At 42.9% G+C, this 19,605-nt stretch overlaps 1 protein-coding gene across 5 annotated transcripts in view; it reads right to left on the bottom strand.

The window, feature by feature from the left end:
- The window catches only part of PAPSS1 (3'-phosphoadenosine 5'-phosphosulfate synthase 1), a 100,480-nt gene that overhangs the window by 28,301 nt on the left and 52,574 nt on the right, over positions 1-19,605 (bottom strand). For all 5 annotated transcript variants that reach the window (XM_021684512.1, XM_044912647.1, XM_021684514.1 and 2 more), the window contains exons 9-10: positions 17,013-17,148; positions 2,384-2,652 (exon numbers count right to left, since the gene is read on the bottom strand). In XM_021684512.1, coding sequence (XP_021540187.1) covers positions 2,384-2,652; positions 17,013-17,148 — 405 coding nt within the window. The remainder of the gene's footprint in view (positions 1-2,383; positions 2,653-17,012; positions 17,149-19,605) is intronic.

Genomic DNA, 19,605 nt, shown 5'->3' with positions numbered 1-19,605 from the left:
CTGGGGGCAAACCAGAACCATGCCGCCACTCCTCGATGGCAGGGCTGGACTGTCTTCACCAGACCACGTCCTGGTGGGAAGCAACAGGCACCAACTCTGAGCCACGGAAGGGCCTGCTGCAGCCAGCTCACTGACCAGTCAGCTATGCTTGCAAAAAACACAGCTCTCAGGGAAGCCAAAATGCTAGCAGCACCCCAAAGGTACCTTTGTGTACCTTCACCTTTGAATCTTTCTTAAGAAACACACCTGCTTCTGAAATCAGAAGACGTAAGAATCTTTCCAATGTAGACAAGACAGCATGCTTTAATTCTTTGTGGTGTTCTCTCAGGAAAGAATAATCTGTTTTAGCACAGCTTGGCTACTTTTATTATTTATCTATCCTCTCATCTTCGCCTTTCTGAAAACAATTTTCAGTTTAGTTAAAATGTCATCTCTCTTCCCCTTTTAGATAGGGAATAAGAAACGAAACACAAAGGGGACAAAATATGAATTGGGAAGGTAAATCCCTTTCCTTTCCCAGGTGGCCTATTCCTGACCCTGAACTTGCTTGGGTCACTCCCACTTTAAAAACCATTCATCCTATAACTCTGGAGAATTTGAGACCAAATGATTCCTTTAAAATGATGATGATGATGAAGACAGCACCAAAGGAACGGTTGGAGAACTACCGGAAGAAAATTTGTCACTTTATCTCCAAGACAATGTAGTTCCTCTTTGAAGAAGTCGTGATGGTGTATAGGAAACTTAAAGGGTGATCCCCTGCCTAATTCTCCTGAACCTTTGATACCAACAAAGAGGGAAGAAGAGTATGAGGAGCTTGACCTACTGAAGTTCCAATGCATTATTTAGACTGGATCTAAGAGAAGAGTCAAATACATTTTAATCTTTCAGGGTTTTTTATTATTATTATCTTTTCTTTGTTTTTCTTGGATAAAGAGACAGTAAGAGCATACAAACCCACAACTAAGCTCCATTAAATTTTTAGGCGTGAGCCTAAAGAATAGCCAAACACGCTTGGATTTCCTAAACTTTTTTCGAGAAAGACATCACAGAATATATAAAAACTATTTAGATCCTTTTTAAGAGGGTCTGCCTCCCAAATAAATCTAAATAAATCCATCTCCCTTCAAGGGCTGAAAAAGAATGCAATAATAATGTGCATTCCATTCTTTATCTTGAAAATTCAACAAGAAGCTGGCTAGGAATTCCCCACACACTGTTTTTGAGGTCATTCATTTTTGAATGCCTATTCGGCCTTGAAGCAAAAACCTGAATAAGTCCTTGTCTATATGTATGGTCATAAAAAGATCTCACAACATTCTTTTTGACCACTAAATAGAACTCCAGAACCCTCTCCGCACACAGTATCAAGAAGTAATTTTACTTCCTGACTCTATTATGCACCAGTCTCGCAAAACAAAAGATGAAAAATGTCTTCTGAATGTTTTTTAAAGGGTACCATGCTTACCTTCCCACTGAAATACCTTTGGCCCTTCCAAAATTCAGAAGCAGCAAAAATCAGACCCAATCTGTCTCTGGGGAAGAATGACAGTACTTTGTTAAAGAGCTGAGATGGGTATTACCAGAGCTCTGCCTGTAAACGGGGCCAAAAGTTTTCAGAGGCGCCTCTGTCACACCTTCCCAAGCTCACCCAGCCCTCTATCTGCAGGGAGCGTTCCCTCCTTCACAAAACTGGGACCAAGAACCACAAAAACAGCAAGAGAAGCCTCTCCCTGTCTTCCTGTTCCCAAGAAGACTGCTTTTGGGAGTCACCTCTAAAGAACGTTCCCGAGGGGCGCCTGGGTGGCTCAGTCGTTAAGCGTCTGCCTTCGGCTCAGGTCATGATCCCAGGGTCCTGGAATCAATCCCCGCATCGGGCTCCCTGCTCAGTGGGGAGTCTGCTTCTCCCTCCCACTCCCCCTGCTTGTGTTCCCTCTCTCGCTGCCTCTCTGTCAAATAAATAAATAAAATCTTTAAAAAAAAATAAAATAAATAAAGAACGTTCCCGATAGGAGCATGAGAGTACTCCAGGCATGCTCAATGTCTGGAAGAGACCAACAGGTCAGAGGAGAATCAACACTAGTTGTGTTAGTAAATGTGGTTTCTGCTGCACTGAAAATCTTTTTTTTTTTTTTTTTTTTTTTTTTTTTTTTTTTTTTTTTTTTTTTAAAGATTTTATTTATTTATTTGAGAGAGAGAATGAGAGAGAGAGCGAGCATGAGAGGGGAGAGGGTCAGAGGGAGAAGCAGACTCCCCGCCGAGCAGGAAGCCCGATGTGGGACTCGATCTTGGAACTCCAGGATCATGACCTGAGCCGAAGGCAGCCGCTTAACCAACTGAGCCACCCAGGCACCCTGCACTGAAAATCTTAAAAGCAGTCTACCTCAGTTGGCCCAGCATACATCATGGGAGATGGGAAGATGGCCACCACTGTTGTTTCAGGATTCAGGACTCCTTCCTCCAGCACTGCGGCATGCTGCTTCATACGCCACATCAAAGGAACATCATCATCCTTTGTCCAGCCACCAAGAGGGTGAAGGAGAAGGACAGGGCGCCGATAGCCCCTCTCTAGAAGTTGCTTATGGGTATCTTGCATTAACAGAGCATGTCCATTGTGCACTGGATTGCGTAATTGAAAGGCAAAGACAGCATCTGAAAAGAGAATTTCCAGAGTCAAGAATATAACGTCTTACCTTCCAAAGGACAAGCAATTCTTCCTGAAGTCTGATGGGATTAAGCAAACAGAGGAGCCCACAATCAGAGACTGGTAAAAAACATGTCCTGCTTTGACCATTTACTCCAAGGCCAACTTGACCTATCCTTCTGCCATGTTTTTACTTTACAAATCTTACATGCCTGAGGATGTGTTAACACAATGGTCATAGATTTGCAACAACTATTTTCTGCATTCGTGGCATGCGAGAATAACCACCAGACTTTCTGGTCCCAACTTCCTGGTTTAAGTGCTTACAATGGATGTAAGTGCTTGGCCTGTGCCTTAATTACACACCAGGTCAATCCCTACATAGGACCTAAGACACTGCTTTATTAAAGGGAGACAGATGGGGCGCCTGGGTGGCTCAGTCCGTTAAGCGACTGCCTTCGGCTCAGGTCATGATCCTGGAGTCCCGGGATCAAGTCCCGCATCGGGCTCCCTGCTCGGCGGGGAGCCTGCTTCTCCCTCTGACCCTCCTCCCTCTCATGCTCTCTGTCTCTCATTCTCTCTCTCTCAAATAAATCTTAAAAAAAAAAAAAAAGACAGAAAGAAATTTATAGTTTTAAAAATTTACTTACTATCCAAATATGCTCATTTATACTGATTACTTTGTTTGACTGGAACCCGACATTGTTTTGTGATGCCAGGTCTGGATTTGGGGTTACAGTTTAGCAACAACACTATCCCTTACATAGACCCACTGCTATTACCCGAACAATGAAAACTGCTAGATGAATTAAACTGGTTAACTCTGTATCTTCTGCTTACAACCCTGGCTCTACTCTGCATGGGGCCTGCTATCAGGAGACATTCTCAGAAAGCATGGTTCTTTGGGGTCACAGAGAATTTCACAGAACAGAGTGGTAACCCAGTTAGAAGAGCTCTGTATTTTATTGCCCTGCCAACATCTGGTATAGCATCAAGCCATGCTGATCCAAGCCTGACTCAGAGAGAAGAATATCTTCCCCTCTCCTAACAATTTTAAGCCAAATAGTATAAACGTCTTCCCCAATCTGTTGTCAATTCTGACCCTCTTCTATCATGATGACAAAAGGCCACAGGAGGAAATCTGTAGCACCCTACTTGACCAGGGGTTTGGGGGCTTCTTGGGGGGGGGGGAACCACATCCTGTGATATTCCAAGATTTACAGCATTACTGTTATGCTTTGAAGTTCTCAAGTTACCTTTTAAACACGAACAAGGCTAGTTTTCACCCAAGAAATAGCTGATATAAGGTACAAAGAAAGTCCTGATACAAATATATGAGCATTTAAAATTATTCTGCTTTAGGGCGCCTGGGTGGCTCAGTCGTTAAGCGTCTGCCTTCGGCTCAGGTCATGATCCCAGGATCCTGGGATCGAGTCCCACATCGGGCTCCCTGCTCGGCAGGAAGCCTGCTTCTCCCTCTCCCACTCCCCCTGCTTGTGTTCCTGCTCTCGCTCTCTCTCTCTCTGTCAAATAAATAAATAAAAATCTATAAAAAATAAAAAAAAATTAAAAAAAAATTATTCTGCTTTAAGGAGATGGGAAGAGGGGTACAAACCTGAAAATTTTTCTACCCTGAATTTACTTCAAATTTTGTTTTATATATGGATATAAAAAGATCCCCAAACAGGGCGTGCCTGGGTAGCTCAGCTGGTTGGGCATCCCACTCTCAATCTCAGCTCAGGTCTTGATCTCAGGGCCATGAGTTCAAGACCCGTGCTGGGCTCCACGCTGGGCATGGAGTCTACTTTGAAAAAAAAAAAAAAAATCCTCAAACATCCCTTTTGATCTTTAAGTAAAACTCCAGAGCTCCCCCACCCCTGGGAGCAAGAAGCAATTTTATTTCCTGACTCTATTGTATATACTCCAGTCCTTCACAAAAGTACAAATGAAGAAGGTATAATTCCCCATTTAGGAGATTACTGCCTGACCTTACTTATCCACTCTGATTCTGGCCTAAGTCTTGTCACTCACTTAGCTCTCTCCTCTCTTCCCTTCACTTTATGCTACCCATTTTTTTTATTCTTTTTTTTTTTTATTCTTATGTTAATCCCCATACATTACATCATTAGTTTTAGATGAAGTGTTCCATGATTCATTGTTTGTGCATAACACCCAGTGCTCCATGCAGAATGTGCCCTCCTCAATACCCATCACCAGGCTAACCCATCCTCCCACCCCCCTCCCCTCTAGAACCCTCAGTTTGTTTTTCAGAGTCCATCGTCTCTCATGGTTCGTCTACCCCTCCGATTTCCCCTGCTTCATTCTTCCCCTCCTGCTACCTTCTTCTTTTTTTTTCTTAACATATATTGCATTATTTGTTTCAGAGGTACAGATCTGAGATTCAACAGTCTTGCACAATTCACAGCGCTTACCAGAGCACATACCCTCCCCAGTGTCTATCACCCAGTCACCCCATCCCTCCCACCCCACCCCCCACTCCAGCAACCCTCAGTTTGTTTCCTGCGATTAAGAATTCCTCATATCAGTGAGGTCATATGATACATGTCTTTCTCCTTTTGACTTATTTCGCTCAACATAATACCCTCCAGTTCCATCCACGTCGTTGCAAATGGCAAGATCTCATTCCTTTTGATGGCTGCATAATATTCCATTGTGTATATATACCACATCTTCTTTATCCATTCATCTGTCGATGGACATCTTGGCTCTTTCCACAGTTTGGCTATTGTGGACATTGCTGCTATAAACATCGGGGTGCATGTACCCTTTCGGATCCCTACTTTTGTATCTTTGGGGTAAATACCCAGTAGTGCAATTGCTGGATCATATGGTAGCTCTATTTTCAACTTTTTGAGGAACCTCCATACTGTTTTCCAGAGTTATGCTACCCATTTTTTTATAAACAGCCTGCTCACAGGCACCTGGGTGGTCAGTCGGTTAAGCGTCTGCCTTCAGCTTGGGTCATGATCCTGAGGTCCTGGGATGGAGTCCCACATCGGGCTCCCAGCTCATCGGGGAGCCTGCTTCTCTCTCTGCCCCTCCCCCCCCCCTCATTTTCTCTCTCCCTCTCTCTCTCTCGCAAAAATAAAATAAATACTTTAAATAAACAGTCTGCTCACAATAGACACACTTACTGAGCATCAATGTATCCTCCTCCTAGGCCAATGTGAGTCACTGCACTGATGGGGGGTGGGGGACAGACTCCAGACTCACACCGGAGAGAGAGGACTCTGGCCCAGCACAAGCCTGAAAGCCCCAGGGCCCCAGGAGACAGCCTGTTTGAGAGACCACTTACACACAGTGAGGTAGAGCAAATACGTAAGCGAGGATAATGGGAGCCAGGATTCTCAACTGCAGGAGATGGAAGGCATAAATACAGAAAGGAGAAAGGTTAGAATAGACTATGTGGTGCCAGATTAAGACTGAAAGTATGAGCGCGAGCTCACGGTTTTCAGTTACACTGAGGAGACAGGAATAAATATAAATGTGTGTTGGTACCTAAGTGCCTGTATGCCTATACATAATGTACATTTCTTAGCTCTATCCACTGAAAGGTCCTATAAGCAACCACTACCCAATGACGATGAGCAAACAAAAGCACAAATCTTACATTCTAAATACCGAGGGCGAAATGCCTGATTCTAGGGCTAGGGCAAGGAATTTACAACATGAGCTGGGACATCTTGTGTATCATAAAGAAAGGAAGTGCTCGAAAAATGATGGGGACATGTCAAAAGTTTATAGCAACCAGTCTGACCCAATGACTAACCGCAACGGCCAACCCAGGCCAAGTTAAACATCAACATATATAATAATAGTAATGAATTGTAACCTACTGAGTAATATAGGAATCTGTGAGTCCATAAAGAATAAAATAAATCAATAAACCATGGAGAGAAGGGGAAACTCTACCTTTTGGTAGAAGGTCAACTAATAAACATAGGAAGAATGACAATTAGAAAAATCACCATTTGGCCGTATTTGTAATGTGCTAAAAAAACTAGTGGGTAAAAGTTTGGTAACAACAGGATATTTATAGTTTCAAAATCTCCCCCCCCAAAATACTTTTTAGTTATTAAGTACAAAATAACTTGTTAACTTTATAGCAGAAAATTCTGGCAAACACAATCTTAAACAAGAGACAAAAGTAAACTTTTTTTTTTTTTAAAGATTTTATTTATTTATTTGACGGGGGGGAGAGAGAGAGAGAGAGATCACAAGTAGGCAGACAGGCAGGCAGAGGGAGAGGGAGAAGCAGGCTCCCTGCTGAGCACGGAGCCCAATGAGGGGCTCAATCCCAGGACGCTGGGATCACGGCCTGAGCCAAAGGCAGACGCTTAACTGACTGAGCCACTCAGGTGCCCCAAAAGTAAACTTTTTTAAAGAAGTTAACCTTAAAACAAAAGTTCAGGATGAATCAAAATTGTGAGCCACCAAATATGATGCACTGACAACTCACAACTGCTTTGATAGTATCTCCGACAAAATGTGTACTCTGAACCCAATCGTGAGGAAACAGCAGATAAATCCAAACTGACAGACATTCAACAAAGTAAATGATACGTACTCTTAAAAAATGTCAAGGTTGTAAAAGACACAATAAAGACTAAATGACCCTTCCAAACTGAAGCAGACTATAAAGAGACATGACTGAGTCCTAAACCAGAAAGGAAAGGTGGCAAAGAAAAAACCTGATTGCTGTTGGTTTTGCTATACTGGACCTTATTAGGACAATGGCATGATTTGAATGGAGTATAGGGGTTAGACAGTGCTACACCAATGTTATTTTCTGGATGTGGATGAGCATGCTACGGTTAGATAAGAGACTGTTATTTTTAGGAAATGCATGTGGACATACTAAGGGATAATGAGGCATTCTATCATGTCCACAACTTTCAAAGAGAGTAAGAACCAGAAAGCAAATGAAGTATAATGTTAGTAACTATGGATTCTGTATGAATATATAGGAGTTCTTGGTCCTATTCTGTATCCTAATTTTTCTGTAAATTTAAAATTATTTCAAAATAAAAAGTTAAAAAACAAAGTGAAAAAATTTGACAAGAGACATATGAAGCAAATACAATGCAGAGTCCTTATTTAGATCCTGATTCAAACAAACTATTAAAAAAAGTGACTACTATGAAATTATTAGAAATTTGAACATTGAGTGGATATTTGATTATATTAAGACTATTAACTATTATTATTATATTATTATTATTATTATTATTATTTAGCTGCAAAAGTGGTATCATGGCTGTCCTTTTTAAAGTCCTTACCTTTAAGAGATAAGTACTCAAACAGATGAAATAAAGGGGATATGAGCTCTGCTTCAGAACCACATGCAGGGGTGAGGTAGGGAGGGGGGTAAAGATGCAACAAGATTAGTTGAGAGTTGATAACTACTGAAGCGGGGCTAGAGGCACACAGGGATTCATTATACTATGATCTCTACTTACAAGTAGCTAAGTTTGAAACTTTCCATAACAAGTTCTAAAAGAGAAGATATATGCAGGGTACCAAAAGAAGCATTACTTTAGAACCGGGTTATTTATGGGTTCATATCATAAGTACACCAGTTTCTAGCCATGGACTGTGGCCTTTAAGGACTGAATTTCACTTCCTACATTTTTGAAATGGGGATGATACTAAGGTTATTGTTATGAAGACAAAATAATATAAAGCACCCAGCATGGTGAGATGCATACTGTGGTCCCTTGTAAATCTAAGTTCCTTAATTCATTCTTTAAAAAAAGAAAAGAAAAGAGAAGAAGAGAAAAGAAAAGAGGGACGAAAAGAAAAGTGGCTCATTTGTTAAGCATCTGCCTTCAGCTCGGGTCATGATTCCAGGGTCCTGGGATCGAGCCCCACATTGGGTTCCCTGCTCAGCGGGAAGCCTGCTTCTTCCTCTCCTACTCCCTCTGCTTGTGTTCTCGCTGTCTCTCTCTCTCTGTCAAATAAATCAATAAAATCTTAAAAAAAAAAAAAAAAAAGGAAAAAGGAAAAGAAAAGAGAAAAAAACACATCTAGATATTCCTGGCAAGAAACCGAACCCACTGTTCTACCAGTGGCTGAAGGTCCACTCTGGTACAAACTAACACTCTCAGCTAATGTCTCCAAAGTGAGGACGTATTAGCTCTGTGCTCATTAGCTTTTGTCCTCCTTAATCAGGAACAGGCGTCCATCTTTGCATAGGACCCCTGGGTGTTACATCTCAGGTATATGAGGACTACATGCCTAGACTTCAATCAGGTCAAATCTGATTTTGTAAAATCACCATTTGGCAGGATTATTTATATGACAGGATGTGCAAAAGGAAACATATAAAATAAATGGTCTCAAATACACATATTTCACAGATCCTAATAATTTATCTATGTAGGCTTTCTTTCCAAAAAGAATTAATCTAGCTTCACACTGGACATTTAACAGATAAAGTGAAGATGGATGACTTAGGAAAAGTTCACATTAGCAGCATATAAAGGATTTTACTGCCAAAATTTCTTCCAGGTAGAATTATTTCCTTAATATCAGTTCTACTCAGAAATCCAATGACCATTTGATCTGTCTGCCCATTTTTTTCTTGCCAATATTACCAGGTCTTTCCTAAACTTCTATTCAATCCCTTTTAACTATTTATCAATGAATTGCACAAATGGTTTTAACTGTCTGTTAGGTCCAGACTGTATTTTCATCCCTACCATCTGGTTTCTCCACTAGAGAACCTACGTGGATGAACGATGTAATAAGAGTACCTGATCCACTGGAAGCTTACATTCCCAGGGTGCTGTCCCAACTAACACAACCCAATATGCATCACTATTAAATTTTCCTCCATCAATTTTCCATCAAGGATGGAAAAAAAAATTATGGGTCACAATGGACCTGGGGCCACTGATACTTATAGCCTCACATCCTCATCCTCTTTCTCTAAAGGACGGTGATTTCCACATTGTCACATGACTCTTGGTATCAAATATTTGCCTTTCCACTTATAATTCCTTAGGCTTAGTTTAAGACTGTTCTACCTAAGTCCATGGTTTCAACTGTGCTTGAATATGGGAGGTGATCTACAAGATGACTGGAATTTAATACTGACATTTATGATCTCCATCTCTTTCTAGGCCCTCTGTCCCCATGTTCCTGGGAAAAGACCAGGAATTCTATTATCTTGACTTCTGGAGGGTACACTGCGAAGCTGCTGACACCATGTATAAAGCAAACCTTTTCCATAAAGAGCCAGAGTGAATATTTTAGGCTTTGCAGGCCATGGAGGTTTCCGCTACAACTATACCAACCCTGCGGTAGGGGTGCAAAAACAGCCACAGACGATGGATAACCGGTGAGACTGGCCCTTTCCCAATAAAACTTTATTCATAAAAACTGGCAGCAGGCCAGATTTGGCTTGGAGGCTGTTGTTTACTGACCTCTGCAAGACAAATGAAATGTGGCTGATAGAAGTCAAAAGAGCACTGCAACCAAGCAGATTGGTGTGAGCAAAAGCGTGAAGACAGGAAAGCAGAGACGCATCTGGGGAACAGAGAATCATCCATTTTGTCAAAGATGGATCCAAAACCTGGCACAAGATTCTTATGGAGAAATTTGAATGCCAGCTTAAGGAAGGATACCGTGTACCGAACAGGGGCTATAAGCGAATCAGTCATGTTTTACAGAAAATCAGTCTGCACAGGACCGTGCAGGATTGACGTGGGGGAGGGCAGAGCAAGTAGAGAGACAGCAAAATTGGAAGACTGTGGCTGAGGAACATGTTCCCACATTTCCACATAAAATAAAACTTCCACCAACTCTACCATCCATTCCACACACTCATTTATTCCCCACCCCAGGATATGGACAGGCTCATCGGACGGACCACAACCTACACGCTGGTGAATGGGGGTCACAGTGCGGCAACAGTGAAGACAGGCGTACCCCTCCCTGAGACCTCTCCCCATCCCACGCTCCCCACACCTGAGGTCACCAAGCACGGCTCTGTTAGTGGCTCCAATATGCGTCCTCTGACCAAAACTCTCCCCTAAGCCCCACACGGTCTCCCCACCTGCCTCCTAGCACACCACAGCCACCTGTGTCTCCACCCCTGCCGGCCTCCCTGCCGGCCTCCCTGTGGGCCTCCAGGCCCCCTCTACCCCGCTCGCAGAGCACAGCACCATTATCCAGCTCAGGGCCTCGGAGTCCATTCCCTCCCTCAACCTCCACGAGCAGTGAATCACCCTGTCCCTGCATCTCAGCCACACGGGCTCTACTATCCCTGTATCCCTGCGTCAAACTTCATCACCTCTTCACCAGACTCAGCTACAAACCGGTCCCCTCTTCTAACCAGACTCCATGCAGCCCCCAGAGCAGGCAGGGGCAGGGAAGAAACCAGCTTGGGACAGAATGGAAATTCCGTGCTAGATATGCCATCCTAAGGTAACAACGGTGAAACCGGTCCTGGGCCCAGGAGCTTACAATCCAGTCAGAGAGGAGAAGCAAGCATCCACTAATCAGAGAATAAATGTGTGATAAAAGCAAATATGTCCTTCAACTCGAACAGCACAGGACTGCATCTTTGTTTTCAGAAGATAAGTTTGGTGACAGGGTGAAGGATCAAGTGATGGAAGAACAGGACTGGATTCACTCAACCAATTCCTTCCTGCTGTTAATTCATGAGTATGAGACCCCTGCCAAATCCAAGAGACACCTGCCCGTCCTCCCCACTGCCTCTGACAACGCACCCAACCCCACATCTTCATAGCCTCAGGGCCTGCTAACTGTGACACCAGCCTTTTCTTTATCCTTTTAAGTAAAAACTATGAAACACTGAAGACATTTGGGAGGGGGTGGGGATCACCTATAAATGCACCATCCTCATATAGCTGTTTCTGGTTGTTTTGCTCAATCTCCTAGTTTTCTCCTCATATATTTGTTTTTACACACTTGTAATCATATATGTATGACATTTTATACTCTGCTTGGCCATTTTGGGTCAATCACCTGTTTCTGACATCTTGTGGTCCCTCTTGGAGCAAGAGGTTCATTTGCTAGGTCCTATGAAGTTCTTCATGGACTCACTCTGGAAACTTACCCGTTCACCTGGATTCAATTACCGTGCACACACAGATGGCTTCTGTTAGCTGCATCTCTAATCCAGACAGTCCAATTCATCAGTTAGAGCAACTTATGACTGAAAGCATTTCAATATATACTGCTCATTACTGTCCCCATTTCCTCAATCCTTCCACCTTCACCATTACTCAAGCCAAACGCAGGTCTAACCCCCAAAACCTATCCCTTCTATATTTCATGTCTAAGGAAAGGGATAGCCCAGGGATAGCAGGTTCTATCCCTTTCCCTCCAGTCCAGCAGCCAACACACTATGGAAACCAGTATGGTCTGATCTCTTTCCTTCCAGAAGATGGGAGGGGAAGAAGAACAGAAGGTGGTTCTCCTGAGCATGTGCTGATTTGGGACAGGGGAAGGAAATGGCAACCACGAGTTGTTCCTGGTGGTGGGAAGAGGATGAGCACGGAGTCCCCTGGATTCATGCAGGACCTGAGCCAAAATCAAGAGTCAGACGCTTAACCGACTGAACCACCCAGGCGATCCCAACAAACTACATTTTAATGAATGGATGGAGACATTAGAAGGATATTTTAGGTAAAGCTGGGAATGATACATGAGAAGGCTGAGGCAGAAGCAGAAAGTCTCTGAAGGCACTAGACTTTCTTGACCATAAATGGCAGTGAGCTGGAGATACTGTAATCCAAAGTGTGGGGAGCCTCCATCAGTCTGGTCAAGGCATACTCAGATGAGGCTCTCAACATAAGTTAACAAAGCGAGTATTTCAAGAGTGCTGGTCAGGGTTAAGGGAACCCAAAAGGACTGCTGAGACCTCTGGGGACTAGCAGCTTTGCATCCTGTTACCACTCCTGAGGGCACTGGAAGGAGAGAGTGTTTCTGAAGCCATGAGGAGGGGCAGTGACTGGAAGCTGGCTGTAGGGGCATGGAGGCATGGCCAGAATCACAGTGCTGAAGCAGGATGCTACTGGGGCAAGAGCTCCCCCAAACTTTCTGTATTCTTTGGTTACCTGCTAATGTTTCCCACCCGATGGAGGCAGAATACAGTCCACCCCCCCCCCCAGGGTACCTCCCCCAACCCCAACACACAGACACAAGACAGAACAGACAGGAAAGGGAATGGAGAATAAGCAAGCACAGAGCCCAGCTGACAAAAAGCTTTATATTCAACTTTTTTTTACTACAATTTAAAAGCATTTCTAAGCTTGAGAATGGAAAACAACTTATTGCTGCCATACTTTGGGGTGTAAGAGTACTAGTCTGGGGGCACCTGGGTGGCTCAGGCGGTTAAGCGTCTGCCTTCAGCTTAGGTCATGATCCCACGGTCCTGGGATGGAGCCCACATTGGGCTCCCTGCTCAGCGGGGAGCCTGCTTCTCCCTCTGCCTGCCATTCCCCTTGCTTGTGCTCTCTCTCTAATAAATAAAATCTTTAAAAAATAAATAAAATAAAAAATGTGTTTGTAAGTTCAACAACTCTACAAAGCCTTCTCAAAGATTTCTTCAACACTGTGATACCAGTACTAGCCTGAAAGAAGTTAGGTCAACTTTTCCCTTGGTAATCCGGCAAGAGAGCAATACTCTGTGTGCAATAAAGACTAACTGGCTCTTACTTGGCTTAAGTGAGATCCGTTCTTCCTTTCCAGGACAGTGGTCAACCATCAGTGATTCAAAGAACCTGCCCTCTGGAACAGCATCACCTTGCAATCACTGATGTGGCTATCAAAGACCACTCAAACCTTCCAGCTACAGAACGGTCTCAGAACAGCAAAAGCGATCACACTAATGAACACAAGACAACAGCCCACGTGCGATATCAAAATTCTTCAAAGATGAGGGGAGAAGAGGAAGAGGTGGGAAAAGAAACCCCTGGTAAAAGAAAAAATAAAGATTCCGTTTTCTCTCCTTGCACTATGTACGTGACACAGACACCCAGCAGAGGACTTGTTAACGGCTCCCAAATTTAAGAGGGAACAAGAACTACAAAGGAAACTCCTGGGTCTGTTGCTTATTTGCCTTAGTCCAAAATGGAAAAGTAAACAAAATAATACCCACAATCTTTGTTGTCTGATGTAAGGATAACTGGCTCTCAGCTACTTTAAACAAAGTTGCAATCACTCATTATGCAACAAGTTCTCTAAATGATTTAAAATGTTTGGCTCCGAAAGAAGAGTGAAAAACAGATGTAATACTGAAGACTCCAATTATGAATAATTCCTTGATAAGACCCCTCACCAGTGCCAACAACTAATTTACTAACATGAATTACAGTTATGAATTCAAATTTTGGCAAAAAATTAAAGTAAATGAGGTGGGCTCAGCACATCTTCCATTAAACATATTCTTGTTCACCAGAAAAAAAAAGCAAAAGCCTGTATGTACTAAACCTTCAGATAATTCTGGTTGCAAATGAAAGAAGATCCAACTAGAAGTGTCTTAAATAATTCAAACATACATTAAGTCTTTGAATTAGAAATCTGGATACAGAGGACAATAGGACTGGATCAGAAACAGACAGCCTAAGATTCTCATGGATTCTCACAGATAGAAAATAGTTACCAGAGCTCGAAACACTGTCCCCTTCCCTGACAGCATCTGAAGCAGGAAGAGAAAAGACAGGGAAAGACGACTTTTTGTCCTAAGCCAGTTTCTCATCAAGAAGAAAACTCTTGGGGCGCCTGGGTGGCTCAGTCAGTTAAGCATCTGCCTTCGGTCTCCGGGTCCTGGGATCGAGCCCCATGGTGGCAGCTCTGCGTTCAAAGGCAAGTCTGCTTTTCCTTATGCCCCTTTCCCACTCACGCACACGCGCGCTCTCTCTCGCTCTCATAAATAAAATCTTTAAAAAAAAAAAAAAGAAGAAAACCCTTTTCTAGAAGCCCCTCACTCTTATATCTCAATGGCAGAAGAGACTTACACAAGGACCCTTAAATTCTCTTTTCAGTGAATGAGGTGCCCTCACTGACTTAGAGCAATCACGATATATTTCCCTATGACTGGGCCCAAAACATGTTAGCAAAAAAGAAGCAAACACTATAGTATGGGCAGGCATCAAGTGTAGCATTCAGAGAAACTCCTGCACAAGTAGTTTAAGCTATGCTTCAAATCCAGAGATAGTGAAGTTAAGGAGGGGCAGGAGGCCTGGGGTCCTAATGCTCAGACACCGTATAGGGGCCAAGCAGAAACTGTGAATGAAACAGGCGGGCCGAGCAGGCGGGCTGAGTGGGAACTGCACAGCTCTGAACAGTTTGTGGCCTCCAGTTCCTGATCTATTTTAAGCTCTCATTTCAAATATCAGCAAAGTACAGGAGAGTTTAAGAATAAACAGATATTCTTTCTTTAACCTTTACACAAATACAGGTCAGCCTAGCTTCAGACTCAGAAATTATGACACGTTAACCTCTTACCATGGGCCAGGTACTATCTACAGTGCCTTACACAATGATCTCATTTCACTTTTTTCTTTTTTCTTTTTTTTTTCAGAGAGAGAAAGACAGTGAGTATGGGGGTGGAAGGAGCAAAGAGAGAGAGGGAGAGAAGAGAATCCTAAGCAGGCTCCATGCTCAGCACAGAGCCCCGACATGGGGCTCAATCTCACCACCCTGAGATCATGAGCTGAAATCAAGAGACAGATGCTTAACCGACTAAACCACCCAGGCGCCCCTCATTTTGCTTTTTAAAATAAAATGTTATGCAGGGGCACCTGGGCGGCTCAGATGGTTAAGCGTCTGCCTTCGGCTCAGGTCATGATCCCAGGTTCCTGGGATCGAGCCCTGCATCGGGCTCCCTGCTTGGCGGGGAGCCTGCTTCTCCCTCTCCCTCTACTGTCCCCCCTGCTTGTGCTCTCTCGCTCTGTCAAATAAACAAATAAAATCGTTCAAAAAAATAAATAAAATAAAATAAAATGTTATGCATTAAGTACTACTACTGTCCTCATCTTTACAACCGAAGGAAGTGAGACTTGGAGAAGAGAGTAATTTCTTCACAACCACATGACTTCTAGGAAGTGAAGCAGGAACCAGAGTTCACAGAAGCTAGACGCAACTCCTGAAATAAGTGCTCTTGCCCAGCTTCTGTAGCCACTCTAAAGAGGGCGTCTGATTAACAAATATGGCTGGGTAGCCAGCTAGCTCCTTAAAAAGCCACCACATTAACTTTTCTCAGCCCTGCCCACTCCCTTTCTACACAGAAAATATGTTTAAAAAGCGGCACCAAGGTTTAGGGCTTAACCTCTTCTGTAGTGGATCTTTCAAATTCTTCAGATCTTAAAAAAGCCTCCCAAGCTCTAAAGTAATGTGGGTGCCTGACATGGGAGCTTGGATTTGTGAGTATGGGTGCACCAGAATAAACACATCATTCACCTACCTCTGTGTAAAAGACCTGCTAATCGCAAGCTGTCAGGTATAAAAATCCCTGCCCTGGAGTACTTTATAAAGAACAGCATCTACAGATTCTTCTCCTACTACTCCATTTCATGCTAATCCAGAACTCTGAAACCACTACTAACCTACTCTTCAACAACTTTTCCTGTTATCCGTTTAAAGTCCTTCTCTTCTACACCACAGGCTCCTGTCTTACTTACTTATGGATCCCCAGCACTTGGCACCCTGGCATAAAGATGCACAACAAACATTTGCTGAATGAACAGCCAGCATGATATTATTGTTCTATTACTTTCTAGAGTGACATATTAGACTCATAAGATATTCTGAAATATAAAGCACAATGATATGAGTGAATTACTCAAATAATTTCTCTTCCATAGTTCTATTCAGCTTTAGCATATAAGTTTTATAATACACAAATAAGGGCGCCTGGGTGGCTCAGTTGGTTGAGCGACTGCCTTCGGCTCAGGTCATGATCCTGGAGTCCCGGAATCGAGTCCCGCATCGGGCTCCCTGCTCAGCGGGGGGTCTGCTTCTCCCTCTGACCCTCTTCCCTCTCATGCTCTCTGTCTCTCATTCTCTCTCTCAAATAAATAAATAAAATCTTTAAAAAAAATAATAATAATACACAAATAAAAGGTCAATTTGTTATTGGCAACCATCTCCCATACAGTATACAAAATAACATTAGATCAAATTGCACCAATATAACAAAACTACCCAGGCAGGTTTAGATAGACTACCTCTCCAACATATTTCATCCTGCATTTATCTTTACTCAACATTCTCTTTTACACTTTAGTAAGCAATGGAAAAATTCTTCTGGAAATTCCCCATCAGGCAGAGACTTCAAGTAGTCCCATGTTAGATAATGAGATCCATGTCTTACCAGCATTCATATCTTTAAACTTCTGCTTTAGCTCAGTAGGAGTGAAACGATACTGATCAAGACCATCATTCCAGTAAATTCGGTCCAAGACTTGAAGATCTCCTCCAATCAGCCAATCTCCTTGTTCCATAACCATCTAATAGAAAAGAAAGAAATTTTTTAAATAGAAACCAAGATCAAAATAAGTATGAACATTTCTCATATGAGCTACATATAGTTGCAAGTTACCCTCATCTTAAGGCCAATGGTAAATCTGTTTGCTGTATCAACTGAATTGGGATTAGAGACGCTTTAAAATTAGAATGTAGGGGTGCCTGAGAGGCTCAGTCGTTAAGTGTCTGCCTTGGGCTCAGGTCATGATCCCAGGGTCCTGGGATCGAGCCCCGCATCGGGCTCCATGCTCAGCAGGGAGCCTGCTTCTCCCTCTACCACTCCCCCTGCTTGTGTTCCCTCTCTCGCTGTGTCTCTGTCAAATAAATAAATAAAATCTTAAAAAAAAAAAAAAGATCTTAAGTTTAAAAAATAAAATAAAAAATAAAATCGCAATGTATTGTATAACTTCTCAGAGGGCTCTGTGACACAACTATGATATTTACATATGAAAGGCCAACAAAACCAAAATGAGTAATTATGACTTGTTAAGTAACAAAAACATTCTCTTCACTGTTGTTGCATGCTGATGAACAGAAACATTTGTAACCCTGGGTCACCCCAGCCTCTGTGTTCTCCAATCCTAAACTTTTGAGCAATCCAAGTAATGATGATAGAGCTGGACACAAACGCATACCTTCCCATCTCCACACCACCTCAAATTTCTCACAGTTTCACTCATGCTCTTTTCCTGCCATCTGTGAGGAGGGATGCTACCTCTGGGACCTGTCCATTTCCACAGCACAGCTAAAGCTCACCCTTCCTCCCCCACCCCCTCGCTTCAGTTTATGGGCTAATAATGCACCTAGACTGCTATGGTCCCTTCCTACCTGGACTTGTTCGCTAGGAAGTCCTTCCCCATCCATCAAACCATTCATTCATTCAGTATTCATCGAGTAACTGGTACGTGCACTGGTACGTGAGCTAGGCACTGCGGAATGCAGCAGCAAACAGGACAGAGAGAGGCCTCACTCGAACAGAGCTTGCATTCTAGTGGGACAGACCGAGCAGAAACCACACAAGTGTTGGCTAATGAAGAGCGTTACAGAGAAAACAACCAGGGCAATGGAGCACAGCTCCCAGGGATTAGACTCAATGACATTTCAGAGAACGGAGTCAGTGAAGGTCTCTCTGAGGAGGGTGGCATTGAACCCGAGATGACTAAAAGGAACCAGCCATGGAGATCAAATAGTTCAGGCAGAGGGGCAGCGCAAGTACAGAGTCCGAAGCAGAAACGAAGTCCTGGAGCTTTAAGTCCTTGAGGAGTGGAAAGAAGGCGAATGTGGCCCAAGGCCAGGAAAGTCAGAGCAGGGGGAGGAGTAGAGATAGAGCGAGAGAGACCACGAGTAAGGCCAGGGCCGGACCCCACTGGGCCTCACAGGCACTTGGGTTTTATTCTAATTACAAGGAGCAACCATTGGAGAATTTCAAAAGGTGGTGTGGTATGTTCAGATACAGATTTTTAAAGGCTCTCTCTAATGAGGAAGGACACTATATCATACTTAAAGGGTTTATCCAACAAGAAGATTTGACAATTTTAAATATTTATGCCCCTAACATGGGAGCAGCCAATTATATAAGCCAACTAATAACAAAATCAAAGAAACACATCGACAATAATACTAAAATAGTAGAGGACTTGAACACCCCCCTCACTGAAATGGACAGATCATCTAAGCAAAAGATCAACAAGGACATAAGGGCTCTAAATGACACACTGGACCAGATGGACTTCACTGATATATTCAGAACATTCTATCCCAAAGCGACAGAATACACATTCTTCTCTAGTGCCCATGGAACATTCTCCAGAATAGACCACATCCTGGGTCACAAATCAGGTCTCAACCTGGTACCAAAAGATTGGGATTATTCCCTGCATATTTTCAGACCACAATGCTTTGAAACTCGAACTTAATCACAAGAGGAAAGTTGGCAAGAACTCAAATACATGGAGGCTAAGGAACATCCTACTAAAGAATGAATGGGTCAACCAGGAAATCAAAGAAGAATTTAAAAAATTCATGGAAACAAATGAAAATGAAAACACAACTGTTCAAAATTTTTGGGATGCAGCAAAGGCAGTTCTAAGAGGAAAGTATATAGCAATACAAGCCTTTCTCAAGAAAGGAGAAAGGTCTCAAATACACAACCTAACCCTACACCTAAAGGAGCTGGAGAAAAAACAGCAAATAAAGCCTAAGCCCAGCAGGAGAAGAGAAATAATAAAGACCAGAGCAGAAATCAATGAAATAGAAACCAAAAGAACAGTAGACGAGATCAACAAAATTACAAGCTGGTTCTTTGCAAGAATTAATAAGATTGATAAACCCCTGGCCAGACTTATCAAAAAGAAGAGAGAAAGGACCCAAATAAATAAAATCATGAATGAAAGAGAGATCACAACCAACACCAAAGAAATACAATTATAAGACATATTATG

This window comes from Neomonachus schauinslandi, chromosome 2 (genome assembly GCF_002201575.2).
Source record: "Neomonachus schauinslandi chromosome 2, ASM220157v2, whole genome shotgun sequence".
Lineage (NCBI taxonomy): Eukaryota > Metazoa > Chordata > Mammalia > Carnivora > Phocidae > Neomonachus > Neomonachus schauinslandi.
The sequence above is the reverse complement of the archived record's forward strand: the minus strand, read 5'-3'. Positions and strand labels throughout refer to the sequence as shown.